Consider the following 21,346-nt stretch of genomic DNA (forward strand, 5'->3'; position numbering starts at 1 on the left):
AGGTTAGACCATCCTAGTCTGCTGTATCTCCAGTACAGTTTAAAATGGTACTATTATTTTACTGTTCCTGCTACATACAGCTCTATAACTATAATAAATACTCCACAGTAAATAGTAAGCTTTTTGGCATAGCATGATATTCTGAGCTCAGAAGTATGTATTCACTACAGCTTTCAAATCTTTTCCTGCTCTTCTGGTCTTTTGAACACATTCCATTTTGCTGAAAAAGCAATACTTTTTATCTACTGTTTATTTACATTTTCATTTCCTGCTGATTTTGCTACATCTTTACATTACTCAAACAGTGCTGGCGATTCCATCTAATTATGGGGTTCAGTTGCCTTGAAGAAAATTAGTATAAAAATATTCCCAAAGTCAGTAATCAACCAGCAGCATCTACAGCTAGAGATCTGGATGTTTCTGCATATGATCTGAATTCAAATTCTTCAGCCTAAAATCTGGACACCATTATATTACACATTTTTGATGTGCTGATATACAATATGCTCTCTGGTCATCTTTCTTTTTCTCCTTGCCTCTACCACAGACTCAACTGAAGCTGAAATTAGTGTTAACCCTAATTGACATCCCATGCATTTAAGTCTTTTTCTTCTAGGGGGCTGATGCTTACTATTCAAGTTATATAACCTCTCAGAGGGTACAATGCAAACAAGTGCAACTCATCAGCTGCTAACTCATCATCTTCATATCACAGTGAAAACAATGACTGAGCAGTAATCCAATTTCACTCTGAATCTCATGCTATTATTTACAGTGGCTGTTCTCCCTTGAGCTAGGCTAATTTGCCAAAAGGTAACACAAACAATTAAAGTTTTCAGGAAAGATCTAACTGGGAACCAATGTATAACCTAACCTAAGACAAATTAAACATGACCAAATGACTGGGTCAGAGCCTAAAATTAGGTATCCAGAGCAAAATTAATGTAAAGAAAATCTGTATAACCTATAGCTGAATTAGACAAAAATATTACAAAGTACTATACCGTACACAGTTGCAAAGCAATGGCAGCAAACAAGTAAAATTAATAACTGGAAAACATGTATAAAATAGTTATTATGCCCATCTAAAATAAGAAAAAGAAATGTCAGCAATCAGGCCAAACATACACACCTCACAATCAAGCTACACTAAGCACATACAAAACCAACCACCATGGCATAGGGAGTAAACTCTTGTATTAATGTATAAGAAGTATTTAAAGTACACAAAGAAATAAATCTACCAAACCATGAGAAGATCCCTTCTAGCTCCTTTTTCATCTATGCCTAATGACAAAACATTTGTAACATATACATTCTTCTGGCTGCCCTTCTGTAAGAGTGGGTCAGTAATAAAACAGAGCATTTATCCATCCTACTGTGTTACTTCATCAAGTAGAAAGAAATAAGAGTGTCACATTTGTTCAGTTCTCTGTCATCTGTGGTCCTGATGCACTGTACGTGCACAGTGAGACAGCACACTGATACCAACCATTGCAGATGGACCACAAAGCACTGACTCAAACCATTTCTGCAGTTTAATACATCTAGTCCAGTTCTCACTGAAAATAAACCCATCCAAAACTCTCAGCACATACTCTTCTCCATGCAATTGATAATTTATGTGGCACTCGGCCACATCATAAACCACATCAAAAGTTGGAGCACCCCACCAGGAGAGCATGAGATCACAGCCCTGCAGAGAGCAAGAGTAGCTGCATTTCAGGGGTGCCCATGCTCCCTGTTGTTCACTGGAATCCAAGGCACATTCCCATGTCACTTTGGAAAGGTCACAGTCCCTCAGGCTGGGCAGCTGAAAAGATTTATGGGCTACCACAGGATTTCCAACAGACTGTCAAAACTTCATTGGTGGACAGTCATTCTCCTCTCCCACTCTGTGTCTGCGTAACAGAGAGTGACTGGCAACTCCTGAGTACCAGTGAGAGGCTGGCTGATTGGGTTTTTTTTCCAGTTTCCACATATTATTAAAATTAGTCTTTTTTTCAACCTACAAATCCCATTTTGAGGGTTTGTTTTGGGGGGGGGGGGGTGGGCTTGAAGAAAGAGAAAAACCCTTTTTCCGTGAACTTAATCAATTGAATATTTGGGATCTATAAGGTCATTCCATTTTAAAAATCACAATTTAATGCTGCACATCTGTAGCACGTTTGTGTGTATACACAAGCACACAAATAAGTGTTCTCTGAAGGACTTCTGAAGAAGCCTTAAAACACAGTTTTTCTGCTTTAAGGAGATAAGCTACTTTTAGGAAAAAAAATTAATTCCATCTTCCTCAATTTTGAGATAACAAAATTAATTTCTTCCATACGAAAAAGGCTTCAAAAATCCTCTTCCATGCAAATCATTGATATTTTTAGAAGTAATAAGCCTTGCCTAAGGGAACTATATTTTTCACATTTCACAAACTTGTATTGGGAACAAGCAAATGAGGAATACAACACTCCATCAACACAACCAGCCAAAATTACTTCTGCATTTTTCATCATCACCTCTGCCAAAGGCTACAGGACGGACCATAGCAGCACACAACTGGTATCCATTTCACATTCTCCTAAACTCTTACTATGTTACAATTCTGCAAATATCTGTCATAGGTAAGGCTTCAACTTTTAACTCTATTGCAGATTGTTAATTATTCCCTTTTCTCCTCTAAACTAGGAGGCACTTAAGCCTTCTCCAGTTGGACTTAACATATTTCAATGTTCAAGTAACTTTTCTATTACTAGCACTATCAAAATCTTACTAAAATATATATGAGTATTAGTGCATACTCCTTGCCCACCAAACCTAAGAAAGCAAGCACCTTTGTTTGGTGTAATCTACACTTCATGATCTTATGCTAGTTTCTCAAGCCAAGTACCCACCTTTTTCTCAATGGTCATATATAACTTTCTTGACCATTTAAGCATTGCTTGGAACATGTAGTAATAGCATCAAACCTTAAATTTACACCATTTTTTTTGTTTCAGCCCTTCCTGAAATGTCATTGCTCTGAGTTTACTTATCCTATGCACTGGAATACTCCCTTATAAAAATACCCATTTTAAACACAAACTGAATTTGTAATTGCAAAAAACAATTTATAAAGAGGTCAGGAAAAGCATCAGAAGCTTGTTATTCAAGCAGATGGAATACTTTTACCAAACAAATAAAAATCCTAACAAATTAAATAACACTTTCATTAACTTGGAATTTTTCCCCATAGCTTAGTATTCAAAACAAAATTTTTTTGCTCTAAATGCGCACATACAATTTTTCCAATCTTACCATCACGAATTCTCTAAAAATAGACATAAGAATTTAGATTGCTTAATTAACTTGAGTAGAAGCCAACTATGACACTTATTAAAGCCTTGTAATTCGAAAAGCCTAAACTTGTAAAAAATCTTTTTAGGATAGTTTTCAGACTACATCTATCCTAGCACATTAAACACCAGCCTGGTGTTCCTGGGCACTGGAACTAAATCCCCCAATTCTAGTAAGTTTTTGACGGAGCCATCCCTAGCTTGCTTTCAGCCCATGCCAGCTGCCCATCTACCAGACAATTCTCAGGCACAGTTCAGGGTGAGCATGGGTCATGCACCATTCCCAACAGAGCTTGCCTGCAGCCCAATCTGGAGAAAAAGAGAATTTCAGAGTACAGATGCAGGCTCTTCCATGGCAGCGGGCATCAGTATCACAGAATGATCCTGATCACATTACTTTATTAGCATTGATGTAACCCCAAGGCAAGTAACTTTTGCCTCAACTTTTTAATCCAGGTTTCAAATACCACAATGACTGCCCTGAACTCCTTACCTCTAATCCTTGCAAACATCAGCCATGCTGTCTGCTGCATTCTGGGAAAGGAAATGCCTTCCCAAGACAAGTGGGGTATTGTGAGGCCAGGTGACAAAGGGACACAGAGAGTATCAGATATATCACAGTTACTCTGAGGCAAATGTCAGATGTGCCTAGAAGCACAGTGCTCATTCAAAGAAGAGTTAGTTACATGCCATTTCACCACTGAGCATGAGCAGACACACAAGGCAGCTAATACAGATTAGCTAACATGCTGTAAACTCTCATTTATCTTAGTCTAGAGCAACTCGTCCATTTTGCAACACCATACAGCAATTACAGTTCCTTCGGATGAAGGCAGGAGGTGCATAAACCCGTGGTGCTTGTGAGGCTGGGTAGCTCTGAACAGCAGAAATTATCATGTGCCCCATGTCTCACTGGATTATGGTGCGCAAAGCTGGCCATACTCCATTGCAAATGAGTCAGTATGACTCCCACTGCACATGACTGGCCAACACCATTCTCTCCAAGATACACATGGAAGAGCCATTTCAGCTGCCTTGGTCGAGCAGCACCTGAAATGCTGCTCTCCTGAACTGAACATCTGACTCAGTAGCTAAGTCCAAAGCATACTGCTTGTATTGCTTGTCTGTTTACACCACATTGCTGCTGTACACCTCACCTGCCCTTGAAGTGGGTGGAGAATGCAGCAGCTGGTCTCCTGGAGTGAGCCCTGATGTTCAGCTGGAGGGAAAGGTTACCAGACAGGTGGTATCTTGGCAAGATTAACTAGGTTATGCACTTTAATATCATCTGTGAAGACCCAGCTGTGCCTTCTTAACTTCCACATACCACAACAAACAGAGGAGGCAATAATCAGTAAAAGAAAGCAAAATCTTGGGAACATTAAACCTGTTTCTATTTCTTCTAAATTAGATATGGTTCTAAAATGAAGGGAAGTTTAGGTTAAAATGCATCATTCAGAAATGAACCATGGGGGAATTTCACAGTCCTGGTAAACTGCTGTTACTTGGAGATTCAGGTAGAAATTTGTTACTGAAATAACAGCTACCAAAAATAGCTCAAGTGTCATTTAACTCAGCGCAAGGTCACAAGGGCAACAGACACATGTGAGGGGAGATTCATAAATTTCAAAATCACTGGGTCCCAAGTCGACCTCGCAGCAACGGACTTTTTGACAGTTTAAGAGAAGCATTAGTATCATGAGACAAGGACAAGATGCAGAAAATCTTACCACTGGGTGGCAAGCTGAAATGTAAGTTAAAAAAATTTTTAAAAAGACAACTTGCTTCAAACACAACAAATAGTTAAGGATTGTCAGTAACAAAGCCTACATGAGACTGTGCAAGACCTTACAAGAATCTCTTCCGTACTTGAACTGTATATCTCTAGTATGCTATGAAGAATCTCATCTAGCAGATAATCCCCCCCTCTAAATGAAAACATCCTGGGCCTATATGCAGCAGTTCTTACCTGGGGTACTTCACCAGCCAACAACCCACATCAACTGCTGCAGCGGTTGCTGCAGGTACTCCAGGTCTGGTTGGAGTACTTCCCCCATTACAGTGGCACATCAGGTCACGACAGTCAAGGAAACACATCCATAGCTATGGAGACAGAATGAATGCATCAACCATAAACTTTTCCCTCCTGAGCAACAGGATGATGCAAAGCAGTCTCTGTCCCATCCTTTAAGGAACATGTGGCAACATTGGAAATAGCCACTCTATGGAGTGGGGAGGAATAAGACCTTGTATAGGGCAGGGATGGAATGAGTGATTTAGTGTGTGCAACTAGAGTCAGCAACAAGATGTTTATTAGCCTGCGCTGAAGGGAAGCCAGAGATGGCACTACTGGAGACTGGTCAGCCTTGACAGTGCTCTTAAGGCCCCTGGGCACATCCCAAACCACCTGGGGGATCTGCATTTCCTCTGAATCTGGCTACTGCCCCCAGGGCTGCCCTGCTCAGAGGCTGCAGGGCTGGGCCCTGCAGGCAGGGTCTCTGCTAGTGTGGTTATCACACTGGGCTCCTAATCCCTCGTAGACTCATCAGCACTTGCTGCTCCCCAACAAGTTCCACCAAGTTTCCATTCTCTTATCCAGATGACCGATCAGAAGGTATTATGGAGAAGGCAAACCACGGATATCTTCCAAAGCCTCACTGTTGTTTCCATAAAAACTGCTCCAGCTGCCTGCCACAGCCTGATTCTGCCAGAATTTTTATAGAGTTTCCTACCACAGGTTGCTGTGCAGATCCTCTGTTCTCAACCGAGTGGAGGACATTATCTGTGGTTTCGATGAAGACGTTGACATCCTTGAATAGCAGTGCCATAACCTCTCGTGGTATTCATGATGTTGACAGCTCTACATTTTATATGGGTTGTCAATGTTGACTACGTCAGTGGAATTTCTTTGACTCTGGTTCTTTGTGGAAGTGTTACAATGCAGTACAGTTCAACTCAGTGTTTCATCCTATTCTTTGAATTTTCTATGAATATAAACATCAATGAACAAAAAGCAATGACAGCCCTAGAAGCAAAGACCAGAATCTACACTTCCCTCTCCTGCACACCAATCTATAATTTGCTTTCCTTTCAGCCTTCTTACTCCTACATGTTCACACAGTAACTCAGTTTTAAGAGAAAAACATTATATTCCTACCCAAACACCCCCAAACTTGTGGCATTCTGGGTTGCAGATAATCAAAACTCTTCAAGCTCAGAGGCTTAAAATCAGGTCTAATTCTCAGGCAAATATGCAAATCACTGTTATTCTTATGCAAATGTACACAGAAGCAGCATTCAGTTTTGGATTAGGTTTCCCTGGTTAATAAACCAAAGAAAACATTCAGGCAGTTTGCTATCTGACCCTTGGCATACGGTGAACCCTATGCAGAAGATGAGAGCATAGTCCCTGGGAATGCAGTATTTCTGAGAAGACACAGATACCCAAGGGCCTTTTAAGCTCAACGCTGGTACTCCTCAGATGTCTAAAGAAGTTGGCAGTAGTGGAGAGCAGCTAACCTGGACTGCTGTACAGAACATCCCAGTTCAGGCAGGATTTAGGACTGGATTTTGCCCTTTGTCTTCTATTTGGTCTTGTTACACATGCCCTTACTGCTAAACATCACTGAGTTTGCATTAAGGCTTTAGTACCTCTCAGACTTCGTTTCTTGGTACACCAGACAAAGGGGTTTTCTGTACACGGGTGGTCTGAGGCCTGGGTATTAAATCGGCATAACAGCACACTGCAGAGCATTTCTTCCAAGGATCATAGTATTTTCCAAACATTAACTAATTATTTTTCCAACTAGCAATACATATGCATGAAGCATGAGGCTCTCCTAGCTCCTAAGAGAGCTCTCTTCCCAGCTCCTTAGTGTCTTGTTAAAGTTACTTCTCAGTACCTTTTAAGTTGTGCAATGAACTTGTTCTACAGCTCTTCCCTCTCCATTGCTGGGTTGTTAGGGTGGAGGCTGAAGTAATTAAGCTCTGCTAATTCCAATAAAAGCCATTATCTTCAAGCACATGTCTGATCTTCCTGTCAAGTCTTCATATAAAGACAGTGCCTTTATCTCAGTTCTTCACCTTCCCTCTAAGACTTTCAATGCCCCATATTTTCTAAGTGTTTTTCTGAGATCTACACCTCCTGAATGAAATATTTTATGGGTGTTACATTTCAGCCCACTCAGAAATGGGGGGGAGAGAGGCAAACAAAAAAAACTCCACAAAAACTCTACACTAAGAAGTATTTAGTCCATCACATTTTAAGATTAATTCAAGCGTTTCTTCAGGGATTTCATAACTATTCCTACAACACAAGAGAGTAACAAGAGCTACTTACTGCAGCTCCCCTAAGCAGACATGACAACTGCCATTTACTACGCCTATCTGTACTGAAATCACTGATCAGCCCTAAAACTGAACTTCTCCATATTCCTTTCTGATGAAAAGCTCAAAAGTGTGAAAAAAAAAAAAATAGGCCTCTCCCTTTTCATTTCCTTAAGTAAACAGACATCCATAATTGAGAAAGTGCAGTGCAGATTCAAATGCAAGTTTGAATCAAGCTCTACCAAAGCTGTATAAACAAATTAATTTTATGTTCACAGAAACTGCATCAATAACACTGTCTTCACACATCGTTAAAATGCATTACTTTCACAGAGCAGTTTTTCAGCTACACTGTAATTTCTACAACGGCCGACACTAAACAGGATGTGATATAGCACAACCAGCCAGGAAGCTACGGAAAGCCTAGCCAGGAGAGAGGACAAAATTACAAAGAAATAAATTAATTAGTAGTGAAAAGGCAATTTAAAGAAGAAAAACTAGGTGAAGCTAAAGATGGGCCTGCACGGAACTGTCATGGTGCACTGGAGGTCAGCGGCTCCCTGGGGTCAGGGTGCTGGGGGCACTGGGTTCTCCCCATGGAGGCTCTGCCAGGGCAGGGCCTGGCAGCCAGGGCCCGTCCCACCGCCCCAGCCAGGAGCAGGGTGGCTGGGGGGGACCAGGGCGGCCCCAGCCCCAGGAATCGGGTGCCCCCCTGGGCACGGGCTGAGGCCAGGCAAGGCCACGGGCCTGTGGGTGGCCCCAGCTCAGCAGGAGCCATGGCTGAACAGGGCAGGGCTGTGGGGAGCTGGAGACCGGCCCTGCTGTGGCATCACTGGAGCAGGGGCTGAGGGCCCTGGGGGGCTGAAATGGGGTCCTGGGCTGTGGGAAGGTGGGGGAGCACTGGGGGGGTGGGCTGGGACAGTCAGGTCCATTACTCCCCTCAGGGCCCAGACAAAAAACGATACTAACAGAAACCGTGATACCAATTAAACCATAAAAATAGCTCTACCCTGATGTCAAAAGTCAAAATGGCCCAATGGATGAGATAAAAAGCTCTGCTTGCAGGTAAAACTGTTGTCATACTGAAAATATCAGCAGTAACTGACACACAAAAATTCCTGTTTACAAACTTTGCAGGAAGAAGCAGTTAGATCGCGAAGGACACGACTCTTCATAAAGCAGCCAACAGTATCCACCAGGAAACGTTCGGCATGGGGAAGACGAAGTGGGAGAAGAGGGAAATATAAATAGGCAGTTACCGAGGTTAATAAAAATGCCATTAGTGCCTTCCAAATCAGGAAAAAAAAATTATACTGGTAATTTTAAAAGGCTTATACTGATAATTTTAAAAGGTTAAATCTTAAAATCTTCATTCAGTCTTTATTTTGATTAATTGCCTCAAGACATACTTTAACAGATACTTATCTGCATGATTACAGAATGTACTGGCAGTATTTTGGACAAGATTGGGGATCACTTGTTTTTTAACAATGACGAAGGCACTCCTGATGTCATCTTGTTCAAGTTTTAGAAAAATTCTAGATCAATACAAGGCCACCAAACAGCTGAAAACCTTACTGCAGTTAAGATTTAAATGTCAAAAGTGATGCTGGATTTCAAAAAGGCAAATAGTAGTATCTTTAAATTACTTATATTAAAAATAACCAAGATTTATAATTATAAAACAGAGTAAAGCATAATAGGTAAGTCACATAGAAGCAGGACAAATTAAAACTAAAGCAACATTACTCAAATACATATCTTAACAGAAAAACAAAAACATTAGGTAGTAAGGGAAATTTTTGCTTTACAATACACACACCCCCCCCCCCTATTTTTCTAAAACTCTCCCATCCTATACAAGTACCACAGACATTGTCAGATGATGGAACAATGTTATAAAGTCATTTTAAAAAAGAAAAAGGAAAGAAAAAAGGAGGCGAGGTAAAGAAAGAAAGGAAGGAGAGGGGGGGGGGGGAGACAAAGATAGCAATGTTGATCCCTTTTCACACAACCACTATGGAATATAATTTAGTTTGGTACCAGCAGGCTAGTAATTTAAATGCCCACTGCCAACAAGTAAACTGACACATGCTATAGAAGTTTTTTATGCCAGGAATGTTTCCTTAGCAAGACAGAAGCCCTACCCAAGCAATGGTTAGAAAATCAGGATAAGACACAAAGCAAGAGAGCATAGCACCTATCAAAAAAAAAAAAAAAAAAAAAGGAGAATTTTGTTATGAAGATTCAGACAATAACACACATGTTCATGGATGATCAGAATCAGGGAGGCAGTCAGACTATGCAAGCCATTGCAATGGATAAGTATCTGAATAAGCTCTTTACCGAGCATGGACCTAGTCTTTAAGATGACAATTTGTTGTTCCTCTCCCCACAGCCTCCTTTACAGAAAAGTTACCATGTTCCATCACATGAAGGAGTCTCAAAGAAGAAATGATGTAGCCACACAGGAAACCTGAAGACATCCACCTACAAGCAGCTTACATAGCCAACTACCATCACCTTACTACAAATTCAAAAAGAACTTAAGGTATCAGAGAAAAAAAGCTGCTTACAGAAACTTACACTAAAATACATCACTATTCTCCAGATTATTTGTGAGAAATAAGTGAAGAAGCTTGAGAAATTACTGATGTAGCTCTGACTAGTTCCACTGGGAGCAACTGGTAAGAACAAATTAAAACAAAAAAACCCCACTAAAATACTGGCAAAGATACTGAGAATACAATGCCAAATTCCCATAATTTCTGCAATGATAAATCAAATTCCCCCATAATCGTTTGGACTCCTCTGAGTTAAAAATAAAAAAAGGGGGGGGGGGCTGTATATATATATAGGTAGAGGGAAAATTGTCATATATTTCTAAAAGCTGACTAAAACCAACTAGGATATAGTGTGTAATCCTTTTGCAGCCTGAAAAATGACTTACAGAATAATAGTCTTGAATCTTGGCTGCCTTCCAATGCGAGAAGAATGGTGTGGTTTTCCAGAATCTGCATTTATTAAAGATTTGAAGAAGGCAGTAAACAAAAAAAAAAAAAAAGGGGGGGGGGGAATCTTTTCTGATGATACAAGTGTTCTCAGATTGGGAGAACTCCAAAATTTCAAGACTCAAAACCAGCCTATTGAAACTGGAAAGTTTATTAGACAATGACAGGATATGAAATATAATTTAAATGAAAAGTAAAAAAAGTATTGGGAATGAAAAACAGAAGCAGCTAAGCATCTCTGCATTACCAAGACCATCAGTGGAAAACTGCTTGCTAACTGCACAAAGATCAATAAACCTTATACTTGGCATTCTAGAGCTATCTAAAAGGGAAAAAAAAAAAACAAACAAAAACAACCCCCACCAACAGGAATTCTTAAACACGTATCAAAGATATATAACATAAAAAAGTAACACAACAAAGGTACTACATACAATCACAGTCTCATTTCACAAAGTACATCAATAGGAGGAGCACTGAAGTGCATGTACAGTCACTAAATGCTTTAGTACTATGGCATGGAGAGAACTTAGAAGGGTTAAAGAGACTGTAGAAGCTGAGATTTTTAATCATGAAATACAGAATTTAAAGCATTTTAACTGAAATTTAAAAAAAAAAAAACCAAAAACATTAATTAGACTCCCATTTGCTAGACTGACAAAATCAAATTGCAAGCAGACTCCATTATATCACATAGCATCTAAGCCATTTGCCAACATTAACTGCTAGTCATTGAGATACATACTGTGATGGCCTGTATATTTACTCAGAAGAAGAAACAATAAGCAAATAAATCAACAGAAAATTATTTATCAGCTAAGTCATTAAGCCAATACATGAAAAACAAATCTTGGGAGCTTAAAATGCAGTTAAGATATAGAAAACATCTTAGTGCGTTGCATAATTAACTAACTTGGTAGCACACAGCAGGGAAGGAGCATTTGCTTTCATTGGCAGCGCAAGGTCCAAGCATGAAACCAGACTGACTCCCTTATCCTAAACGGCAATGCTCACATGCCCATGTGCAAGTTGGGGTACTGAAACCAAAAGAAATACAATCATTTCAAAAGAAGTGACCATGTTAGTGTCTGTCCCCTGGGTGTTCTGCTCTCTCAGCACTTTCACTGAGAGGGATTAAACTCTACACTTGAAACACTCTCACAGTAGGACACCCACACGTCAGTACATGACCTGAGATTCAAGTCCCCGTCGGGCTTTATCCCTACTCTCGGAACTTGAGTTCACAGCAGGAACCAGCACATGGGCACACAGCCCAAGAAATTTCATTCCATGCACGTCGATTTTTTGTGTTTGATTATGATACGGAAAAACTCAAAGGCTTCCCTACAGCTTCAATTACAGTTCAGGGAGTGAAGCCCATGCTGCTTTCTAGGACTAGAGCTAGTGCTCCGTGGGAGCTCTCTGCTCCAGCAGCAGGCAGGAAGAGACTGGAATCAAGGCCGCCTCTTTTTCCATCACAACTGGGAAGGGACCAGTCTGAGGAGGAAGTATGATTCACTGGTCTGCAGAGTTGGTACAGGGGGTGTGCAAGTGTGTCCCAAAAGAAGCCTCCCAAAGGAAGACGATCTTCCGTCTGTCCTTTATAGGTACAGGCCCACAAGGAATCCAACCTACAGCTAAAATTTAACTTGAAAGTAATGGAGGAAAGAAGAAAGGGGAACCAAGGGTAGAGTAACAGGAGTCACAGTGGATTTTCCAGATGCTAGGAACAAAGTCTTTAAAAAAAAAAAAAAAAAAAAGGCAGCTTCTCCCTCTCCCCCTCCCCCTTAAGGTACTTCTTCCTAGGAAAACAGAAGAGGGCATGCAACCTTCAATGAAGAAGTATACCCTGAACAAGGCAAATGACAGAATATCAGAGGTGGGTACACTCCACAAAGTGTATTGGTTGGCGAAACACAAAGAAAGAAAATCCAACATCCAGCCCAAACAGTACAAAGATCCATCAACATTTTAGCCATACATCTGAATCTCTAACAGACCATTCACGATATTGGTCACTGAAATGACTACAAAAATCTAGGCACCAAATTCAAAATACATTTCATGCTTAGAATAAAGATGATCCCCTACTTTCTAATGTTATTTACTCAAATCTTTAATTTGGTGTTACATTGCAAATTCTTGTGGAGGCACACATGCTCTCAAAGTCTAAACTTAATTCTTTAAATTCTCTTGAGTATTATGTGGTTCCCAAAGCCAAAACATGCTTCAGCAGGACAGTCAAAATACCAAGGTATAAATATGTATTGCTTCTACGATGCTAATATATTCTTTATAAATTAGATTATAACTTGGACTACAAGTGTTTGATGCTGCAAACTACAGATAGCTGCTCAGTGCTACCGTAAACCCACTGTAAACAGCATGTTGGACAGCTGAACGGATGCAGTATAATGCAAGATATGAAGGGCATTCATATGCATGAGAAAGCAAAAATAAATGTACAATTTAAATAGAATCATATCATGCTTACATTAATCAATTTCATTTCATTTAATACAATTTGCAACAGAAACAAGCAGAAAATTAGAATTTGGGTTGATATTCTCAGAGGTAGGCTAGATCTGGCCTCACAAGGAGTGTATGGACTTTATTAACAAGGGCTCTATTTTAAAAAACAGAAACAGAACGATGCAAAAGTATCCTGTTGAGCACAGTAAAATTACAAGGTAATTTCATCAAGGGACCTAATCAACTTTGGCTTTCTTCCTGTAGCTCATCTGTGTCTGTTCTTCTTTCCTTTAAAGAGATACTGAGCCAAATGCTGCTTTAACTCTAGTGTAAACTGGACATCAACAAAAACTACCTGTGAAGAAGAAAAACAAAAACCTACCCAAACCCACAACAAATGTTTCTCAGCAATTATTTTCTTAAAAATTGGATGAAGAGGGTAGAAGTCATAAAGCCTGAGAAAAACGTTTGCTCTACAATACAAAGAAACTTTCAGTATGTTTGAAATGTATGTCCTTTTCAATTCTGAAATCAACTTTCTTTCTAAAAATTATGATGAATTTTCCTCCAGAGAAGATTTCATATCTCAAACCTTTCAAAAACTGAATTTTAAGTGCAGAACTAATCTGTAATACATGGTATTATAATACGGTTTCCAGCATCAGGTTATGATCTGAACAATGGTCACTGGGAGAGAATTTTCAAGGCACAAACAGAGGTGAAGCACCTAATCTATCTTAGCAACAATACCTTATTCCGAGAAGTTATGTACAACTACACAGCAGCGGCTTCTCCAGACAAATGCTTGAGTCATTTCCTAATTTCTAGGACATAATGTAAACCCTTTATCTCTAGATTAAAAATTTATCTAAAGGCAAAGTAATTTAAAGCATTAAATATTTATAAACTTCAATAGCTAAGTTCCTGACTTCTACCAAAATTAACAGAAGTTTTGTTTCAGTAAAAACCACAGCATCGTAAGTGCTGTTCCTCTCTCAAAAAAGCTCTTTCGCCAGAACTGCTCAGGATGCTTTATTATTATTACTGCTACTGTAAAACGTCTGTCCAAATGACCACATGCGTTTTCTAATGCTGCTTCTACTGTGCCTAAGAGATCCTGTCACACAAGGAACACACTGAGTGTAACCTGATCAGGCAGAAGAAAAGGTCTGCAAGCAGGATGACAGGATACCCATTTCAGTACCCAGCAAAAGACTTTTGAGGACTTCACTGTTCACCTATAGTCTCATCTGCAAATTGCCTGAAACACGCCTCTGCAAGATGCGTAAAGAGTCAGACTTTTACCCGTTTTGTGAACTAAAACACATACACATCTCTCTAATGCCAGTATAGAAGAGCTCTACTAATTTTAGATTCAAGTGGTGCAAAGCGTCATAGCTGTCAGATAGCTGGATATCTGAATCTCAGGCCAAACTAATTTACTTTTCCAACACAATTAGGCTATGAATCCCGCTTAATTTGTGATCTGTATTTATATGCACTGTGGAACACATTAAATACTGTCATTTCACATATTAATTATGAAACTGAACAATTAAACTATATTTAAAAGCAAACCAAGTTCAAAAGGGCCATGTGGCTATAATCAAGAGCAGATTTTGGCCTATGCTACTGAAAAGCCCATCAGAGGCCTAATCCTCCTTGTCTTACAGAAATAGTTACACTAATTGTGTAATTGCAATGTGCAGAATTTAACCCTCAATAGATTTGCCTAGCATCTTCGTCCTTTCACAGATTTATTTCCAGCTATTGTCAGTTTGTTTAAAATGTACAAAATCAAAAAAGTTGATAGATTACACTCCACACCAAAATTATGTATTCACCAGGTACAATGAAATTAAATCCGGAAACACACTAACTTGCTTTTAATGCAGCTAAGGCAAAATTGGAATGGCCTAAAGGATGACTGATTTCAGCAGGAGTATGCGTTATTAAAGGCCGAGTTATTACATGGGCCCCAATCTTGGGAAGAGGCTTGCGTGGGTGGATTTCTGAAGTCAGTGTATTCCCACAAAAGCACCAGAGTCTGCCTAAATAGATCAACTTGTAAGATCTGGCTATTAACATGCCCTTCAGGATTTGACCCACAGACTAAAGTGTCTTTGTAAGCATTGTTTCACCTGTTTGAAAGCTGGGTTGACTGAAAGCATTCAGTACATGAATATTTTCACCCACTACAGAAAATCAAGGCTTTGTTAAATTAAATGGCTTTAATGATGTTTTACGGGAAACATTTCAGGCACGCAGCAATAAGCTGCATTCATATTTGACATTTACAAAACATTATTCTTTTAAGCCTGAACTTATAAAATACTTGCACTTAACTTCAAGCATGTGAATAAGTCCATTTTCATTTTGCAAAGCACTTAATTCCAAGTACATGTTGAAGCTCTAGCAAAATGGTGGAATAAATTCCTCAAATCGGGCACATTTTAAACAGCGTAGAGGAAAAAAAGAATGCAAATCTGGTTGTCCAGCAAGATATCACTAGAGATCAGCAAACCAGATCACAGCAAACAATTAAAAACACCTCAACCAAAAGCATAAACGGAGCCAAAACAAGCCTTTTAACACAATGATGACTGAAGTTTATCTTTCTCCCCCCCCCATACTTCACCACCTCCTGGTTTTGGCCATAAAGAAGGAATTATGGAATATATCTGCGAGCTCTATTTAAAAGATATTGCTGACTCAATGGGAATTGGGAAGTACCAGAAAAGCAATGAAACAGACCTTTGATCTGTGCCCCAATTCACATACCAAAGATATCTGAATTAATGGCCAAATTCTGCCCGCCTTAGTCATCCAGACAGGTATCTTTTAAAGCCATGGAGATGCAGCCACAGTTTATGTATCCCATCAAACTCAGCTTCGGAAACTGCTAACCAAATCTTCAGGCCTTTACACAGACAAAACCTGGCCGAATTCACTAATGTTCAGGTCCTCATTATTTTATTCCAAGGAAATTAAGACCTCTTCAACTTAGCTCAAGCGAAGTACTCACACAAGTCAAATCTGCAAGATGTGGTTCATACTTAGGAAGACATGCACTCAAAAAAAAAAAATCCCATCTCCAAGCAATTTGAAAGTGAGAACTTTCTGCTTAAAGAAGGAATGCTGAAACAGAGTAAAACTGCAGGTTTTACATGGCCCAAGGAGCCCCATTAATTTTGTCTGACTTCATGCAGCGCAAATGCCATTATGTTTCCATCCCTAATCAAAGGCACTTTATGTTGGCTAAAATCCTTCATTCCCAGGAAGCTAACCTGCTGTAGGAAATGTGCTAGGAACAGGGAAACGACAATGTTGTCATGCTGATGACTTGAACGGTGGCAAAGAAAGGATTAGGTGACATGCAGCTGGACAATCCACATGTACCCTCCGCTAGTCAGCAGAAAAACCTGTCCTATTTGAACAAAAAAAGCAATCAACTCCAGGACTAGATACTACCAGCACCTGAAGAGAGGTGGAATAAAACCATCCAGGGTAGAAATTCCTTATACACACTGCAAGACTAACACTTATATTCCAGGAGTTTTTGTTACACCAAAGGAGGAGGAAAATAAATTAAAAGCATCTAATCAATTACTCAATCCGGTATTTCTTTCTGAGTTCAGATCAGAAGCCCTGAAGCAGAAGATCTGATTAGTTCACAGCCGAGAGCCCAGAAGAGCAAGATTTCTGCAGGCTGTAAATTCAGGCCCCTGAGTTCAGAGCACAAAAAAGGAAAATTCACAGATTCCAGAGCCAGGAGCATCTGCCACGGCCCCTTCTGTCTTTGCTCTATGAAGCCGTCTCTGAAGAAGAATATCCCTGGACTAAGCCTGATACCAAACACAATTAGGAGTCTCCAAATTCCTAAAATGCAGCAGCAGCTTCATTTTCAGATGTACAAAACCCATTCTGAGCAAATGGTCCCTTCCTGAAGTCAGCTCAAGGGAGCTGGATGACAGGCATCTATTTTGTTTAATATTAATTCAAAAAGTGTACCCCAATGTCGGAACAGCTTTACTTGACGCTACCCTCAATCAATCATGAGAACAAATTACATTACCTCTGAACCCTACACAGGCAACAAAACGCATCAGATGACCTGCTAGCTCTGGTCCACCTCCAGCGTCTTTGTTCTCAGAATACAGAAACAGAACTGTTTACCATGCTTCAGCTGACTGTGTAGTATTATAGATCTTTTTAATGCAAGACAGAAACACCAATAGCGAAACAATGTATCGAAGTTTAAACAACCCAACCTGAGTTTTCCTATCCCCAGTCCCAGACTTGCCCCTCCTTCCTACAGAGACAGAGGCTATGCAGCAAGCCCGAAGTACCCTAAGGAAGCAGTAATCACGCATCCAATCCAAAGAAAACATTTATGTGATACCTTTCCCATCACTGACAGCAGTTTAGTCAAGTCGCTGAACTGCAAGGCTGTATTTTTTATGGGCGGTTACATCAAGCTGAGTTTTCCAATAGATTTTCCATATAGAACCAAAATCTACAGCATTAAAAGGTCTGCACAGGCCAGATAACCCTACGTATGTTAAACTTTTATAGCTTACATGATTGTAGGAACATTCTTGAATAACTGTGATTTATTCAATACTTAACTTTAAGAATTAGCTCCTTTTCAGAGACAGCAATCATGCAGTCATTAACAGATGTGCCCATTTCTATAATGATGTCAAAGGGAGGCAACTTTGTTAATAATTGTTCAAAATCTTGCAGGAAAAGAAGGTTGTTACAACTGATATTTAAATAAATGTTTACTACCTACACTGAAAAATACAAAAACATTTTACCTAGAATGAACTATACAATTTCAAAGGGACCACGTATGTAAGTCTTGATTCTTGACATATTACTTAAGATTTATACCAGAGTAAATCTAATGAATGCACTGCAGTTAAAGCTTAAAATGGTCACTTTCAAACATTTAATACTCAAATAATGTTGGTATGGAACAATGCATACCTACGCCACCTGATAGAGATGACATTTAATATTTTAAAAATTAAAGGTATATGAAATACTGTTGGACATTTTCTTATTTATCAAGAAGGCTACAGCTAACAATAATTTTATTATTTTTTGTTCCCAGGCAATGGTGAGATAACTTTCAAAGCGGCAAGACTAATTTTTTTAAGTTCTTTACAACCTCCTAGAGAACTCAAATACAGTTTTTGAGCTAAAGTTGAACTGTTAGTTACATTAACAAATATTCGTATGATTTCTCATCTTCCTATTCAGTCACAAACAAGATGTGAAATATACCAAATGTTTCAGATAAAACATACTAGACATTTTATTGCCACTATCACAATAAAGGCTTTGCCTTTGAATTCTTGGAGGTACTATTAACAAAGAAGCATTTTTTCCCCCTAAATAAGTAGCTTGATTCAACATGATTTCTAAATCATCTGAGATAACGTGACTTTTTCTCCTCCACCAAAATGCTTTAGAAATATTGCCAATGTATTACTACACAAATCAAGAAAAAAAACCATGATGGCCAGCAACGGACCTGACCAGGAATCAGAAAACAGCACTCTTCTCCCATAGCAAACAGCTCTTCTGTGCCATCTCAGATTTAGCAAACAGTTGCCTAATTATTTACTGTCACAGCCAGACACACGGTCAGCAGACAGGATCTGGAGACGTACAAATACCCTGGTTTCAACTGTTAAAGCAACAAGGTACTTGGTATTGCACGGCCTTCAAGATCCGCAGCATACTTTGGCTGCCGAAATGGATGAAGGGTAAAATTTCACTTTTCTATACATTGAAAAAGGACTGCTTTTCTCTTCCCGAATCAAACTGTCCAAACGTCTTTATGACACAGCTTCATACAATCCCAAGCCCTCCAAGACAGGCAATGAATTTTGTACAGCTGACTCTGCTAGTTACAATACTCAACAGCTGAGGCATAGATAATTTGGCACCCTGATAATGCCCTAGATGAATATGAGAGCATTCTGCAGACTGTAAAAAAAGAAGTATTAGCATTAAAATTATGAATTGGAGCTCATCTTAAAAATATAAAGTTAACATGGTTTGCATTTGATTAAGGCGGTGTTTACAAAACTGAAAAATTCAGAGAAATGGCACTCCCTCTTCAAAGCCTATATTGTAGCAATTCTTTTCTGATTAGATCAGCTCCCATAGCAAGTCATCAGAACAACAATCGCTGTAGTGAAGTCATACTACTGAGACTCGGATGGGAAATCATGACCAGCTTGGAAACATATTTTTAAAAATAATGTGTTTTCCAGCTTTCCAATATATCTTAATTAAAACAAGTTCAAATCTTTACCTTTGCTCCCAATGGCTGAATAAAGTATACCTCAAGCAGCAAAACACAGCATACCAATATACTGAATATGACACTACAAACTAAAACAAAAGAAATTGGATCCTTCTGAATAATTTCAGGATTTGGCTGTCACCGAAAACAGCATCTGAATGGACCCAACATTACCCCCACAATATGATATACTCAAATATTTCCAGAATGTCCTTTATTTTTAATAGAGATGTGAATTAGTTTTACGAGTTTATTTTAATTAAAAATCCCTTTGTCCCCCAACACTTAAAAAACAAATCTTTCAGTCCTTTTCCCGATAAACCGCTCACTGAAATAGGGGAGATTAGGCCTATTATCTTTCCCAGGTTTTTAAGCAAGTAGACAAACTGATATGAAATGAACCTCATTAAACCTGACTCTAGCAGCAAATCAAAGGTAATCTAAAGCAGAATAGCAGTGCTTTGGATTAGAACAAGAAGAGAAAAACAAGTTTTTGTAGTGTTTCTTCATTTACAAAGTAAGCAGTCTACTTGCTTTAAAATTTTGCAAAAATCAGTTCAGGAACACATAAAGTAATTGATGACTCAAAAAAACAGAACAGAGATGTGCTTTTGAAGATGATGTATTACAAACTGTAATTATTTCTCAACTAAAATGCAGTAATACATTTCAGTACAGAAATAGCGCACATGCTCCATAGCTGCATTGACACAATGGGCAACAGACACAAAGGAATCATTAGTCAATACTGTTAATGACACATGAACTTGCAAGTGACACAGGTATAAAGTAGACTCAGACCTGACAAGCTCTCATGTCAAAACAACCATCTGTAGAGGGTTTATTTTTCAAAATATTACCACTAACAACCTGGATTAAAAAAAAAAAAATCAACTATCCATATCTTCAAATCAAGCCGTCTTAAACTATGCCACTCCCATTCCCATCAGTGGAAACCATTTAACCAAAATCTTCAGAACCGACTGGAAACATACAGCTGAAAAATTTCAGATATAAAATCTAACCTCTCTCTTCCCCAAACATTACAAAAGCACTGCCAATGTCAGCATATGCTGTGGCATGCTGCAAAAACTTTCTGGGATGAAGATTCAATCTGAACAGTTAACCCTACCTCTTTTTCACTTGAATTAGAATCAGAGCTGTAACACTTTTAATAAGCATTTTCAGATTTAGTGTTAGCAGATGTACTGAGAGTAATGAATCACGTCTCCCAAACCATCTCTTCCATCCCGATTAATCTAAGAAAGCAACATAACTTACATTTCTAGCAAGATAAATCTAGCTATAAAGGCCCTTTTCCTGTACTTTTCTGTATTTGATGAAAAAGCTCAGGTGCTACATGAACGAAGATCGTTCTTTGCCCGACCGCAGAAAAAAAACAAAATCAAAAGGTCAAAATAACCTGAAGCTTTAAATCCAAACGCACATCAAGACGTAAACCACCCCGTCCGCGAAAAGAGATTTTGAAGCGCAAGAGACTGCGTCTCACCCGCTGGTGACGAGAGGCGGCGTTTTTATTTTATCGCGGAACCCACCGACGTCCGTTCCCCGCACGGAGACACCCCGCAAGGGACCCGGGACCAGCCGTGTCTCCCCTCACACCGGCGGCGGGGACGGGAGCACCTGGCCGCCCCCAACCCCCCCGTCCGCGGCAGCCGGGGGCAAGCGGCAGCCGGGGGCAAGCGGCAGCCGGGGGCAAGCGGCAGCCCTACCTTTGTATCTCTCCAAGACATCTTCGTAGGCTTGCAGGTACTCCTGCTCCTCCGCGTAAAAGTACGCGCCGGGGGAGAGGTAGCCAGCCATGGCCGGGGGGCTTATCCCTACCCTGCAGCGGCTCTGAGCAGCCACAGCCTCGGGGACGGCACAAG

General features: G+C 39.7%; 1 protein-coding gene across 2 annotated transcripts in view; it reads right to left on the minus strand.

The window, feature by feature from the left end:
• DST (dystonin) overlaps positions 1-21,346 on the minus strand; it is a 306,520-nt gene that overhangs the window by 249,719 nt on the left and 35,455 nt on the right. Inside the window, exon 1 of one of the 2 annotated variants that reach the window (XM_010566375.1) lies at positions 21,191-21,281. The exons of the other annotated variant lie outside the window; for it this stretch is intronic. Within the exon in view, the coding sequence (XP_010564677.1) occupies positions 21,191-21,281 (91 nt within the window). Of the gene's footprint in view, positions 1-21,190; positions 21,282-21,346 lie in introns of those variants that run through there. 2 annotated transcript variants of the gene reach the window in all.

This window comes from Haliaeetus leucocephalus, unplaced genomic scaffold (assembly GCF_000737465.1).
Source record: "Haliaeetus leucocephalus isolate CR32 unplaced genomic scaffold, Haliaeetus_leucocephalus-4.0 Scaffold207, whole genome shotgun sequence".
NCBI classification, from domain to species: domain Eukaryota; kingdom Metazoa; phylum Chordata; class Aves; order Accipitriformes; family Accipitridae; genus Haliaeetus; species Haliaeetus leucocephalus.